The 15,091-nt window shown below is 33.5% G+C and overlaps 2 protein-coding genes across 3 annotated transcripts in view; both read right to left on the bottom strand.

Moving 5' to 3' along the window:
• LOC107644033 (2-methylene-furan-3-one reductase-like) lies at window positions 468-4,770 on the bottom strand. Of its 2 annotated transcripts, none has more exons than XM_016347808.2 (4): window positions 4,428-4,770; window positions 1,892-2,212; window positions 1,463-1,622; window positions 468-880 (listed from the first exon to the last, which is right to left on the bottom strand). In XM_016347808.2, the coding sequence occupies exons 1-4, from the start codon at window positions 4,641-4,643 to the stop codon at window positions 615-617; spliced, it is 963 nt and encodes a 320-aa protein (XP_016203294.1). In that variant the 5' UTR covers window positions 4,644-4,770; the 3' UTR covers window positions 468-614. The 2 variants fall into 2 exon arrangements, with proteins under 2 accessions (XP_016203294.1, XP_020980074.1); XM_021124415.1 differs by having other exon boundaries at window positions 468-844.
• LOC107644032 (2-methylene-furan-3-one reductase) overlaps window positions 13,328-15,091 on the bottom strand; it is a 3,816-nt gene continuing 2,052 nt past the window's right edge. Inside the window, exons 3-4 of the mRNA XM_016347807.2 lie at window positions 14,310-14,469; window positions 13,328-13,820 (exon numbers count right to left, since the gene is read on the bottom strand). Of these exons, the coding sequence (XP_016203293.1) occupies window positions 13,555-13,820; window positions 14,310-14,469 (426 nt within the window). The 3' untranslated portion in view covers window positions 13,328-13,554. The remainder of the gene's footprint in view (window positions 13,821-14,309; window positions 14,470-15,091) is intronic.

The following is a 15,091-nucleotide window of genomic DNA, read 5'->3' as shown; positions in this document are numbered from 1 at the left end:
AATTTAGTATGTATAACCGGTGTCCAAATAACCTAGTTTGATGTTGTTAATCGTTATTTGATTAATAGAAAGAAAATAAAATAAGGATACGATTAGACTTCGAAATAAATAATAAATAAGAATTTTTATAGCCATCAATTAGCTATCATTGGTGATTTTAATGGTGTGAGATTTCATCCAAAAATGTGAGATTACTCACTTTGCTTTTGTTGGTTAAGTGCTGACCAAATTTTAATAAAATTGCTGACCCCTAAACTTTTCTTTTTTATATAGAGCAATGCTAGGGGGCCAGCAACATTTGTGATTGGTAGCCATCAACTAGCCATCAATGATGATTTGATGGTGTGAGATTGGTGTGAGATTTCATCCAATGGCTCACCTTTCTCTGCTGGTTACATGCTAGCCAAAATACAATAAAATTGCTGGCCCCCTAGACTTTTCCTTTTATATATACCATGGCGTTATACTATTATCATACATACTCTAAATTATTTTTGCCAATAAAACACAACCAATATGTGCAACTATTTTACAACCACCATTTCGAATGGATTTATTACCAATTCACACTCATACACACTCTTAAACAGAAATATTGAACATGCATTATATGCTTATGGGATTGGATGTATAACTACTTTTCCGGTGGCTCTATTGGTCTTGAGGTAGGAAAATGCTTCTATTGCCTTAGAAAATGGGAGAGGGCTCTTTGGATCCAACACTGGCTTCACCTTGCCACTGTCTAAATAAGGTTTGAGTTTGTCCAAGACTGCACCATCTGAATGGAGAAAGAACCATATTGCAGGTGGACTTGCAGGTCCTGCTATTGTTATTACTTGTCCTCCTTCTTTGGTAGCCTTCAATGCCCTGTTACTTTGGCCTTTTTTACAATAAAATCTCTTTTAGCTTCTAATTATAGTATAAACTACTAGTTCTTATTAAATATTCAGTTTTCAGTAAAATAGATTTTAAAATATATATATATTTTAGCACCAAAAAGTTATTTTTGTCTAACAAAATGTACAAATTTTCATCGAATATATAGGCATTATTTAAAGTATATGTGAGTTATTGGTTCAAATATGCAATGAGAAACTCTAGGCTAGTAACTAATATAAACATTAAATTATTTTAAAAAAATAAATTTTAATAAATATAAGTACAAATTATTGATGGCCAAAAATAATGATATTTATTGGTCATATAATATTATTCATATGCAAAAAGTGAAAACAATGCTTTATATGAAATGGTTTGCATATTTAGTTATTAATTAGTAATTATATATAGTGTGAATTCACTCTCATTCTCTATTTAATTTTATTTTTCTTCTTACTTTATAGAATTTGCACACCAGTTCAAATTTTACCGAATTTTAAACTTCATAAAATTATGACCTTTAATTATCTACTAAGAACATACAAATAACTGTGAAAAGTGATAAAGTAGCATATATCTTTACCTACTGTGTCATACACAAAATCAAATTTTTCTGGCAGTTCTTCAAAATTCTCCTTTGTATAATCAATAGGCAAGTCTGCTCCTAACTCCCTTAACAGCTCCAATTTTCCAGTACTAGCAGTAGCTGCTACCTTAGATGCACCAAAAACTTGCTTGGCTAACTACAACATCAAATCGCCAGTGACACGTTTTATACTCCACAATTGGAAAAAAAATAAATAAGAATGTTAATAATTAGGTGAAAATCATATCCTAAAAGCAAAAATAGAGTTGGTTTTCTACTAATTAACTTCTTTCGACCAACAATTATTAGTGAATAACCTTTTTCTTTAAACTTGTTCCCTCCCTTTAATCTTTGCCCATTTACTATTTTATTGGCCGAATATTGATAGAAGAAAAGTTGATTCCTTTAAGATAGCATCATCCAAACCTGAATAACAAGGCTTCCAACTCCACCAGCACCTCCAAGAACAAGAATAGATTTTCCAGAAGAAAATTGAGCTCTCTCGATACCTTGATAAGCAGTGATGATTGCTAAAGGGAGGCTAGAAGCTTCAATAAAGCTCAAATTAGAGGGTTTGTGTGCCAACACCTTCTCTTCGGCACTAGTATACTCTGCTAAGGTCCCAATAGCCTTTGGATTCCCAGCATTCTCATTGATATCACCATAAACTTCATCTCCAACCTTAAATTTCTTCACTTTGCTTCCCACTTTCACCACCACACCAGCAACATCATACCCTGGAGCTGTCTTTTCAAACAAAAGCCACACACAAAATTTTCATGTTGAAAAGATTATATACAAATTTTAGTATTATATATTGAGTGGAACTAAATAAGTAGAGAAAAAAATTAAGTAGACAATCAACTTTTAAACTAAACTTTTAGCCACTGCCGCTGATGCTACTGACCTCGTTGCCGCTTCGTGTCTTTGTCATTGGTCCTCCCTAGGATTCCAATTCTGTTTCTGATTTGTTCCGCTCCTAATTCTGATTTATTCTGCTTCTGATTATTCTTCTGCTTTCTATTTTTTCTGCTTCTGATTCTAATTTCATTATTTGTGTGCTTCTAATTCTGATTCTGTTTCTTTGATTTTATTGTTGTTGTGCTTCTGATTTCATTGTTCTTCTTATTCTGATTCGTTCTGCTTCTATTTTTTTATTCTAATTTCATTATTTTTGTATTTCTGATTCTGATTCTGTTTATTTGATTTCATTATTGTTGCACTTTTGATTTCATTGTTCTTCTGATTCTGATTTGTTCTGTTTTTGCTTCTGATTTGTTCTACTTCTAATTGTTCTTCTACTTTTGATTCTATTTATACTTCTATTTCTGATTCTATTTTTTATGTTTATTACATTGAATTTTCTTTTGATTTTATTGTTGTTGCTGGTGCTGTGATGAAGAAGAAGAGATGCTGCTATGATGGAGAAGAAGAAAAAGAATAATAGAAACGGGGTATTTTTGTGAAGAAGAAAAAAGGTATTTTGGTACGAAGGATGGTTTTAAAACTAAGTTAAATCTTAGGGACGATTTTATGGGCAAAAAAGAGTTAAATCTCAATTTGTCCCCTGAAATTTGACTCGATACTCAATTTAACTCTTACAATTTCGTCAGCCCTAATTAGAACCCCAGAATTTGCAACAGTGGCTCTCCCTGCGATCATCTATCTGTCACCGGAAGACTAATCTGACACATTTACTTGACACATTATTCTTCACGTGATCTGTTTAGTGCTGAGTGTGCTTGGTAATGATTATATGACCTAGAGAAGCTGTTAGACGACTGAATATGGCCCCTGCAATTAAAATGAATCCCTAGATAAAGTCCCAAAATTTTCAAACTGATCATCCATTATCGTCTTTCTAGAGCTCTGCTAGGCTACGTTCACATGGATCCAACTATTCTCATCTATCTCACCACAGCAACCACGCTCACCACTCCCACCGCATTCCTATCTAAACCGCCGACTCCCTCCTCTTTCCTAAACTATATACTACCAATAACTCTGAACCCACCACACTCTAAACACATGAAATTCGTGGTGGCTCGTGATAGCAACAACAATAAAAGGGGAGGCAGGAGTGACCTTTGGATCTCGCAGTGCCTCACACAGTCACACCTCTCTTTTTCCCAACTTGGTCGGGGTCGTGGACCTCACAGGAATGGCATTCAAATTTTTTTGCTCTTCTATCAATGTTTGAAAACCTTCACTCACGATGTTTTGTCGCTTCAAAATGGCGCTGTTTTGTCCCCCTCCCCTTCAACACAAAGGTCCACCGCAACTGCAATAACATTAACATCGCTCAAATTGTCAGTGCGTCATGGTACAGCAACTTTGTCTCCTCCTCTGCTTTTCTCTTTGTCTGTCTCTTTCTATGCCTTTGCTCTTTTTTTGAAAAAAAAAATTCAAATATTTTTATTGTTGTTGTTGTTGTTGATGGTGAAGAGAGTTATAGTAAAGTTTGTATATGGAGAGGAAAAGAGTGGTGGTTATAATGGTGGGATAGTTTAGAGGCTTTGCTGTGTTGTGCGATTTGGAAGGAGAGTTTTAACACCCATCCATACTTAAATGGCATCCTTTTCATAGGATTTGAGCATGAAACCAACATGACACCATCTTAGATGTGTCATGTGTGTTAAGTAAATGTGCCAGATCAACATTTCGGTTACGGAGATGATTGTAGGGTTAATCGAGAGCCACTGTTACAAATTTGGGGTTCTAATTTAAGTTAGCGATATTGTAAGGATTAAATTGAGTATCGAGCCAAATTTCAAGGGTTAAAATGAGATTTAACTCGCAAAAAAATGTTAGGAATGAAAAAAATTTTCAACCTATATCTTAGGGACCAAAATTGTATTTTTTTAGTTATGAAAAATATAATCTAATTTGTATGTTGATTAATTTATTCAAGTATATGCATCAAAACTCTTCCTTCATAATAATAATAATAATAAATCCTTACTGGGAATGGAGAGTCAGTGTCTTTGAAAAGTCCAAGGGCCCTCTTATAATCTACAGGGTTAAGGGCTGCAGCCACAACCTTGATGAGAACTTGGTCATCCTTGATTTGTGGTGTAGCTATGTTTGGGTCTAACTTGAGAGTCTCTTCAATGTTCCCATATTCATTGTAGACCCAGGCTTTTATGTGAGATGGGATGCTAGTCGTGCTTGCTGCCATGAACTTGGTTGAGCAGAAAGGCTTAGAAACTGAAGAGGGTATATGAAGAGTACTAATAAGGTTGTTAGTGCTCTAGGTAGTGAGTAAATTGCTTCAAAGGTGTGTTACGTTACAATTGGGTAACGTCGCAATCACTGCTTCTAGTGACCACCATGCCTTCTTTTCTGGTTAGGTACATTTTGAGAGATTTTTCTGGAAATGTCACGACTCACGATGCATGTAGCCGATTTTCCAACAAGGTTCATGATTTTCCCTTTTCCTTATGTTTTAATTACCATTTATTTAATTTGACGTACATGGTCCTAGTCTCCTACTTTAAATCTTTTCTAATTTCCAAATTTGGAGTAAAATATGTACAAGGAAATAAGAAATATTCATCAATAATATGTATCTCACTATTCACTAAAAGAAAATTAAAATATTTTAGTGACAATTTATTTTATTTGTAACCACAATAAAAATAATCACTAAGATTCTTATTCACACTTATATATTAGTTGGCTTATACTTTTTTTGATAAAAAATTTTATTGGTCATTATATATAACTTTCAAATGATTGCAAACCAAAAAAAATTAATTTTTAGTGGTTACTAATCTTAGCAATTTGTATGACGATTGAAATTAATGTTATATTGTCATGTAATTACTTTTAATTATTATTATTATTATTATTATTATTATTATTATTATTATTATTATTATTATTATTATTATTTTAAGGATTTTTTTAATTATATTCATGCTAGGGGTGTATTATCTTATGAAGGGTGTTAGGGGTCATCATGTTTTGTGATTTCTAGCCATCAATTAGTTATTATTAGTATTTTTAATGGTGTGAAATTATATCTAATGGTAGATAATTACTCATTTTTTTTTTATTGGTTAAGTGCTGCCCCCTAAACTTCTCTTATCTTTTAACACGGCGGTGGCCCGTGGTTAGACGGCGCAAGTGAGGGAGCTCGAAGGAGCTCAAAGGGAGAGACACTGTTACCTGGTAGCGTGCTCGGTTGCTCACTCAAGGAAGGGGATTAGGATTCTGGCCTTTTGGGACCTAGGTAGCGGGTTAGGGGGTTACAGGGAACGAAACAACGTTCGTTTTTTTTCTTTTTCATAATTCAAAAACTGTCCGGGTTTCGAATCGGTTCGACTGAGTGGTTTTTGACCGATTTGACTGTCCAATCCCAATTTTTAAAATTTGCAAGCATAGCTCCGGACCGAATCACAATCTTCATCAGTTCACGGTTTGATTGATTCAATAACCAACCGGTTCGAACCAATTTTCAAAACTTTAGTCATATGAGTTTCAAATTCACAATAATTACAACACAAATTGCACCAACTCCATCCTAACAAAATTATCCTCATCCATCGTGCATGTATCACTTCACCAACAACATACCATAACTCATAAGAAAAGCATTGATTACAGTCATAAAAGAAAAGCTAATTAAAATAAGATATGAACAATATATGCCTCTCTTCCCTTGCATGCAATTGTTTCTCATATGCAATATTGTGTTTCATTTTCTTTTTTTATTTTTAATATTTTCTGTTTTTGAATTTTGTGAAGAAAAAGTGAAAACATAAAGTAAAAATAGAAAATAGAATTTTATTATTTTTACTGTTTTCATTTTTTTTCTTCACACAATTCAAAAAACAAAAAATACTAAAATAAAAACACAAATCAAATACACCCCTAATTTTCCTACAATAGAAAAAAAAGTATGTTAGTGTTGGTTTTAAACACCAGTATAATTAACTATTTCTAATTTCATGTCAAACAAGTATTTAAACTAAGTCATTAAAAAAATTTAAAAAAATCACCACGGCAAAATGAAGAGATAGCTATATGTACCTATATCACTATATCTTAATACAAGTTTATGCATCTAACTATATCCAATGTTTTGAAATTGCGGTTACGGGGGCGCAATAACCTTATGGCGTGGCGGGTTTTGACCTTGCTACCATACAGTGGTCGCCGCAACGTGATTTTTACGGCGGGCGAAATGGCGGCCGCAATTGCGGTGACACCATGGCGGCGGAATGGAATGTAAATGGCAGATCTGAGGCTGTTTTGGGTAAATTAAGAAACTTAAGTGATCCCACTAACCCTAATAATCAGCCTCTTATTCAAAAGCTCCCTCCTCTACGTCATCTTCACAAAAACTTCTCTGAGCCACCCATAGCACCCCTTGTTGCACCGATCATCGCTGCGGTTCATCATTACAGCCACTCCTTGCTGCCACTGCTAACCACGGTTTCTTCTCTGGTTCATACATTTTGTTTCAACTTCTCTTATTCATACATCTTGTTTCAGCTTTGGAGACAAGTACACCTTTAGGCATGTCATATTGCTTCTCTTCAATATCAGGATGTCCAAAATTCAATTAATCTTTTTCTTAATCTGATGAGAACTCAAGCAATCAAATTGCATTTCAAACAAACAATTATTCTTTATTCCTTGTGGTAATCATTTACATGAATAAAGAGACTTATGATGAAAACTGAAATTGAAATTTATAATCAGACATTACAATGGACTAGAAATTTAAAGAAAAAATAATAAAAGGGATACTTATATAACCTACATGCTTACTACATATACCTAATGGAATTTATAACAAAGAAGTATATTTAACAAGAGTAATTGTAGTAAGAACATATATGAAATATGAACAACGTGTTAAACAATTCCGTTGAAAAAATAAGGCAAGATCTAAAGCGCTAAAAAGCCCCCAATTACCCATGTTCAAACCCTCGCCTTCATTCACGCCAATATGCTACGAGAAGAAAAAATAAAAAGGATACGTATATGGATAGTTCTATGGTGGCACAGTTTTAATGACACACAATTGACTGACTAATGACGCACTGATACATGGCAGCTAACTGTTATTTATTGCTAGAAGGTACAATTATGTAATTACAGGTGTAATATAAAACAATTGATCAAATTAAAGTTTTTCAATATTAAAAGTTTTTTCTTATCCTAAACCATAAATAATCTTAAGTTTTAATTTAATTGGTTTGAAAATTTTTCTATTTATAAAATTCTATAATAATCAAGACTCTTCCAACTGCACACTTTAAAGGTAGTGCATGACTGCATGCCCCATTTTCTTTAATTTTGTTGGATTCACAATGTGCATGCTTTTTATTTAAGTCAACATTTTATCATTGCAATTACTTTAGGTATTTTAGCCATAGCAAAAAAACACGTAGCGCAGATGAATACAAGAAGCAACTGCTTCTGTCTCTAAATAAAACTATGGAATCCACAACTACAACCAGCCTATGTAATCTACGGTTTATTGCTAACGACACAGACTCTAATTATCATAATTTTAGCATGAATAATAATATATCCAAGACAATCCTATTAATTGGGGTTTAGTCAACAATAAATTAACAAGCATTTTTAAACTACATTTTATATTAACTAATTATAATTAATTAGTAATTATTTAAATTTTATTTTTAAGAAATACAAAATTAATAATTACTAATTATAATTATTTAAAATTGACTGATGAAGTACCTATATTTTTTCTATTCCAAATTGTGGGAAACATAACTTCCTAATACAATAAGAGAAATTGAAAAGAAGAAACCAAGTGAAAAACTATTTCTTACTTTCTAATAATACATGGGAGTTTTTTGGTGATTTTAGTTTTAGTAACTAAGGATAGCATGAATTTGACCTATAAATAAAACATTGATATATTTTTTGGATGTGTCTCTTTATATATGTATTTAAAATATATTAATTATTAGACACATCCACAAACACACTTCCATGAAACACAATTATAAATAAGAGTTGACAGAAGTTGGCAGATAATATGTTGGTACCCTATACTTTTTCTTTTTTTTTTTATCATGTGTCAATGATTTACTTGTAAATCAAATTCATGTCTCCTTTAGCCACCAAAACTAAAGCCACCAAAAAACTCCTCTTAATACATATGACCAATGTTAAAGATTTCCAGTTGGACACTGGTGGTAGTATTAGCAAATAACTCAAGAAAATTCATCAACATTCAAAAACCTATCAATGTAGATTAATTTTCCAATTTTTTTTGTGAAAGGTCGGTTCAAACTATGCGCAACAAGGAATGAACACTCTGAACTCTAAATTTTCGATGTGAATTGTAGGGACTGAAAACTTGATTAATAAATCTGAAGTAAGAGGAGCCAGAGTCGGCTAGCACCGGCAGCCAGGGTTGAGAGAGAGAGAGCTGCTCTTCTTCTCTACCCGAAATTAACCCGCCCTCTGTGGGCTTCGATGCCAATGTCAACAAGCCACTCCGTCACCGATGCTGCCACTTACCACACTAACCGTTACGGATGTCTTCCTTCACCCGCTTGTGCAGCATGCAACACCGTATTTGTCAGCTATGTTCCGTTGGCACTATCAATCGGAACCGTCGATTAAGAACAATGAAGTCCAACACGATAGGCAATGAACTCGTATGACCGCTTTCTCTATCATCCATAATCAAAATCTTAATTAATTTGGATTCAACATTTAAAATATTTACTCCACCTTCATTACAGTTTTCACTTTTCACCGTGCTTGAACGAGTCAAACTTGTCGGGTCTAAACTCTGAAAAGATGCCACACGTAACACTCCTATTAGAAAAACATCTTTAGTCTTCTTAGCCATTGATTCTCCAGGCCACCACAGAAGTCACTTATGTATATAAGCTACATACTTGTTACATAGACCTAGAGAAGCTTACAGGAAGAGCACGATTGGTGGGTTGGAGACTTCAAGCACCACGACCAGACGAAGACGGTGGTGCCTGAGTACGACGGGCGGCGGCAGGAGCACGACAGAGTAGACAAAGACCAGGGAATGATGCCGAGCTCGAGGAAGAAACTGTGATTAACGGCGAGTAGATGAAGACGACGGATGGGCCGAGCTTGCGGAAGAAGAGAGCAGGGGTTGGAGACTTGGAGAACAGGATGAAGAGAAAAGCCCTGTATGAGATGTACGGCAGCAGTGGCTTGACGGACGGACGGATGCCGGCAGTGACTAGGGTTTTTCTGAGCTGCCCGTTTATGGTTAGATTAGCCTGATCGGTCGATTTGGTCAAGTTTTAGAACCATATCTTTTGAATTTATTATTTTTTATCAGTATAACAATAAAGAATGAAAAAATCATAAAAAAAAAATTATTACTTTGAAAACAAAGGCATACAATAGTAGATGAGGCAAATAAGTTGTAAACACACAACAAAATTAAATCATGGACAAGAATCAGAAAATTTACCCTTATAAATAATATTAAGCAAGATGAAGATGGGCAAGGTTTAGCAGTGGAGACGAGATTCGAGTCGTGGAGCAGAATCAAGTAGGGACAATATACTAACCAATTGCTACGATGGTTACAACCAATATTTTGAAAATCGAACCGATCATCGAATTGCTCTAGTTATTGGTTTATTGATTCAACCGATTGATTCGATCATGGTTCAGCTGAAAAAACTGTTCTATAATAAAACAATAAATAAAATATAAATAAACATATTAAAATATAATTATAGTCTAATATAAACTTTAAAATATCATCTAAATTAAAAATACTACATAAACTACAATGTTATGATCTCATTTAAATACAAACTCAAAAGTCAAATAACAAAAAAAAAAAAACCAAATATAAATATGTTATTTAGAATTTTTTTTCTCCTCTTTTAATGACATCTTAGTGCGGTAGAGATGGCAACGGGTTCCAGTGGGATGGGGGCTCCGTCTTCCGCCTTCAAAACCTGTCCCCATCCCTACAACAGGTAACGAGGACCCCTATCTGTCGGAGATTGGAGTCTCCGTGGATATCCGCATAAAAAGAATCGAAAAAAATGAGAAAAGAATAGAAAAAAAAAAGATAATTCTCAATTATTATTACAAACATAATTTTTATGAGAACAACTAGGGAACCAAAAGCATATCAGCCAAAAATCAGCCAAAATGTATTTAGGTTCCATGAAAAATCGGGTTTTGGTTTGTGCTCCGTGATCTCAGGAGCGGTTTTCAAACATATTATTCAAAAAGTGATTTTAATTAAACGGTTTTGTTTACTTTTTAGCTGGTTACATTTTGGTTCCATATACTTTTCCAATTTTTATTGTCTTCAAATACTTAAACAGTAATAAACAACAGATATCTCTACCAAATATATTCATAAAACAATTAAATATATCCAAAAAGTAAAAACATAATTCATGACATTGTAAAAAGAAATAAGGGATAAGGAAAAATGGTTTGAAAGAATAAGGAATAAGGAAGAAAAAAGAATGTCTATGGTTGTGATGGGGAGAACATTGAGAGCAATTAGAGAGGCTCAGCCTTCAACCATTCACACAGATGATCCAATTATTTGGTTTCACTCTTCATAAAATGTCAAGAATCTGCAATATGAAGAATTTAAAGAGATGTTTATATATGAATACGAAAAAGTGTTTGATCTAATAATAGAAAAACCAATTTTTTGAACTAGGAAGAATTTAAAGAGAGCAAATAAAATCACCTGTATTGGCATCTCTTGCATGACAATATTGCTGCTTTTTTTTCAATAGCTTTGAGAGTAACTACTTCCCCACCAACAACCATATTGATCACAACACTATCTACAAAAACAAATCATAAAATCTTATCAACAATAATCTAATCTACTACTGTTCTCTGGGTGCAGAGTGAAAGGATTTTTTTTAGAAATAAAAAAAAATTATATTTCTCTAGACACCATTTTTAAACTTTAATTCTCCAAATACGATTTTTTTTTTTATTTAGAGCAAGTTCGCCGCACCCCCAACGAACTCTATAAAAATTATAGAGTTCGCCTTAACCCCAGCAAACTCCCTTTAAATTTTTTGAATTCCACATTTTTAATCCATTATCTTTATTTCCAAATAGTATATAGATTTACAAACAGTATATAGGAGTACACAAAAATACACAAACAACAAGCATGTGTTCTTCAAGAATTTTTTTAATTATAAATTAAAAAAAATAAACCATATTTAACAATGGTAACCATTATCATTGTCTTCAAAAATACACAGGTACACCGGAATAAGTCATATTTAACAAGGATTTTTTTAGTTATAAGTCGTATTTTATTCTATATACTGTTTGTAGATCTATATACTATTTAGAGATGATGATTAAAAACGTGGGATTCAAAAAATTTAAAGGGAGTTCGCCGGAGTAAGGCAAATACTATAATTTAATTTTTATAGAGTTCGCCGGGGGTGCGACGAACTTGCTCTAAAAAAATCGTATTTGGGGAATTAAAGTTCAAAAATAGTATTTGAGAAAATATAATTTTTTTTATTTTATTTCTAAAAAAAATCCCAAAGTGAAAAAATCAATAAACCAAACCCTAATGAGATTGATTCACAAAAATGGTACTATACCCTTTTGAATTGAAGCCCGTCATAGAAATCACAAAATTTCAAGAATAATCAGAATTAGAAATATAAATTATAATTAACATAAATCATAATCATGCTATAATAATTAACAAATTCACCAAAATAAATTAAAATTACAAAGATAATATGATAGAAAATCCTAAAACTATAACTGAATGAATTTAAATTAAAAAGGGAGCTCACAAAGGCTGACTTAGCGGAAGGAAGAGCAGTTTGTTGACAGTAAGGTTCACAGATTAACAAACAATAATTATTCAAAATTATTCATTAATTATTCAACTCAGTAACAACAACAAGGTTCACAGATTAACTAACAATAATTATTCAACAATTAGCCAATTATAGTTACAAAAAAAATACTTAGAAGCTAGAACAGAGCAGAGTAGCAGACTAAGCAAGAGGGGAACAGAGCTGACGCCGGTGACTGAAGGGACAAGAGCGCAGTGGAACAGAGATGGCACCGGCGCTGCGTGATGGAGGTAGGAGGCGAGATCAGTTGCACTGGCGACGGTGGCTTCGAAGTTCGAACAGTAGCTGTGCGATGGAGGAGAAGGAAGTTGCGACGGCAGCTGGACAAAAGTGAGGGAGTGAGGGAGGAGCTCAATGAGAGGAAGGAGAAGGAGAGTGGCTGAGTGTATGTGACTGTGAGATAGTGGCTCACGTTTTGGGTTAGGGTTCCTCTCCTCCAACTAAACGGGACCGTTTTGGACTTTTGGGAGAAAACCGATCGAATCATAATTCGATTCGATTGACCGATTCTTGGCCAGTTCAACAGTTTAAAGATGGTTTCTAAAATTTCCGATTATAGCATCTAACTGAATCACTATTTTTATTGGTTCACGATTCGATCGGTTCACCGGCTTGTTCAAATCGGTTTTTATAACCTTGGTGACAACACACTCGGACCATAGAGCCATGGCAGCGGTGGCGCAGGGACTAGTAGAGGGCGACGACAACAACTAACAACCCAAAAATCAGAGTGCTGAAAACCACAAGACCAATGACTCAAACAATTTAGGGAGGAGCGATGACAGTGATGAACACAAAGAAGAACGATGATGATGACGAGACTAGTGAAGAAAACACAACAAGGAGAGGTTGGATTTGATTTTTGGTATCTACCGTAAGAGGAGAATACAGTGGAGAGAGGAAGGGATGTGAGAGGCCACCACACTTTGGTTCAAAAAGGAAATAGTAATTTTAATTTTTTGTTTAAATTAAATTTAATCTTGATTATTAAATTTATTATTTTACAGTAACAAGAATATAACATTTTCATGTATTAATAACATGGCTACCAGCCAAGTATAAACCATATATAGTATTATCATACATGCTCTTAATTATTTTTGTCAACAAGACACAACCAATGTGTGCAATTATTTTACATCCACCATTTTCAGATGGATTTATTACATGCACACACCTTCACTTAACTAGAAATATTGAACATGCATTATATGCTGCTTATGGGATTGGATGTATAACTACTTTTCCAGTGGCTCTATTGGTCTTGAGGTAGGCAAATGCTTCTATTGCCTTAGAAAATGGAAGAGGGCTCTTTGGATCCAACACTGGCTTCACCTTGCCACTGTCTAAATAAGGTTTGAGTTTGTCCAAAACAGCACCATCTGAATGGAGAAAGAACCATATTGCAGGTGGACTTGCAGGTCCTGCTATTGTTATTACTTGTCCCCCTTCTTTAATTGCCTTCAATGCCTTGTCAGTTTGTCCTATTTTTGATTAAAAAAAAACAAATGATATTTTATTCCTTAACAAATATTTTAGTCATTAATTGTCATTTCAACGAACATATAAGTGATATAACCAACTTTATTCAACGAAGGCACATGCAAATTAAGGTTGACATGTATGTATATACGAAAGAATGTTATTTGGATAATAACTTAAAGTTTGCCTCACCCTTTTCTTTAGCAATTACAGTACTGCAAATTCTACTCGTTCTCTATTTAATTCTATTTTTCTTCTTACTTTGTGAAATTATAAACTTCAAAGGTACAAATACATCATTTTATAATTTCAAAATAGTAATTTAGTTCTATACAATTTAACTTTACATTAATAATTAATTACAATTTACTAATGAGAGAACATCACGTGAAAATAATATAATGTGTTGAGAGTATTCGCACAAATTGCTACTAAAAAAATTATCACATACAAATAGCTTTCAATAGTGGCAAAAGTAGCATATATCATACCTACTGTATCATACACAACATCAAACTTTTGTGGCAGCTCCTCAAAATTCTCCTTTGTATAATCAATTGGCAAGTCTACTCCTAACTTCCTTAACAGCTCCAGTTTTCCGGTACTAGCGGTAGCTGCTACCTTAGCTGCACCAAAAACTTGCTTGGCTAGCTACAACATCAAACGTTATTTTAAATGTACGGTTTCCAAGAGAGAAATTCTTATTGATTCTTGAGTACTATATGTTTTATAATCGCGATCAAAATGATATAAATAAAATAAAAAATTTTAGAAAACGAGACCATAGACATTGGTCTATATATTGTCACTCTCAATACTAATAAAGTAGAGATTAGGTTACGATTAAATTGTAATGACAAAAGTATGACTGTAATTAATGATCACGTTTTGCAACTAGGTGAAAAATAACCATGGGCTTAACTCAAAACCGTGACAATTTATAATCGAACTGACATTATTCACGGTTATTAACTGTAACATCAACATGTACATAGTCACAATTAAGCTAGCCGTAAATACTGTCCAAAGATGTTGTGCCAGGGCTGACTTGCATATACCTAGACAATGATCCATAAATTGAAATAAATGGAATGAGTCTTGAAAAAACTAATCTCAACTTTAGATATTAGACAAGGACCGTACAATGGGTCAAATTTATCGGTTAATCTATTTATCGCTTAAACAAATGGTGTTTTACTTTTAAAATCAATAATCCATTCAAATTTCTGAGGATTGAGCTCGATTAATCTAAAAAATTAATAAAAATATATTA

The sequence above is a fragment of the Arachis ipaensis genome, chromosome B05, assembly GCF_000816755.2.
Source record: "Arachis ipaensis cultivar K30076 chromosome B05, Araip1.1, whole genome shotgun sequence".
NCBI lineage: Eukaryota > Viridiplantae > Streptophyta > Magnoliopsida > Fabales > Fabaceae > Arachis > Arachis ipaensis.
Note: the sequence above shows the minus strand (reverse complement) of the source record. Positions and strands in the feature narration are given on the sequence as shown.

Excerpts from the sequence above, each read along its gene's own strand:
- LOC107644033 (XM_016347808.2), bottom strand. The coding sequence starts at position 4,643 with ATGGCAGCAAGCACGACTAGCATCCCATCTCACATAAAAGCCTGGGTC. Across the intron at positions 1,623-1,891 it reads TTGGAAGCCTTGTTATTCAG|TTAGCCAAGCAAGTTTTTGG; the intron begins GTTTGGATGATG and ends TTGATGTTGTAG. Across the intron at positions 881-1,462 it reads TTTTGTGTATGACACAGTAG|GCCAAAGTAACAGGGCATTG; the intron begins GTAAAGATATAT and ends ATTGTAAAAAAG.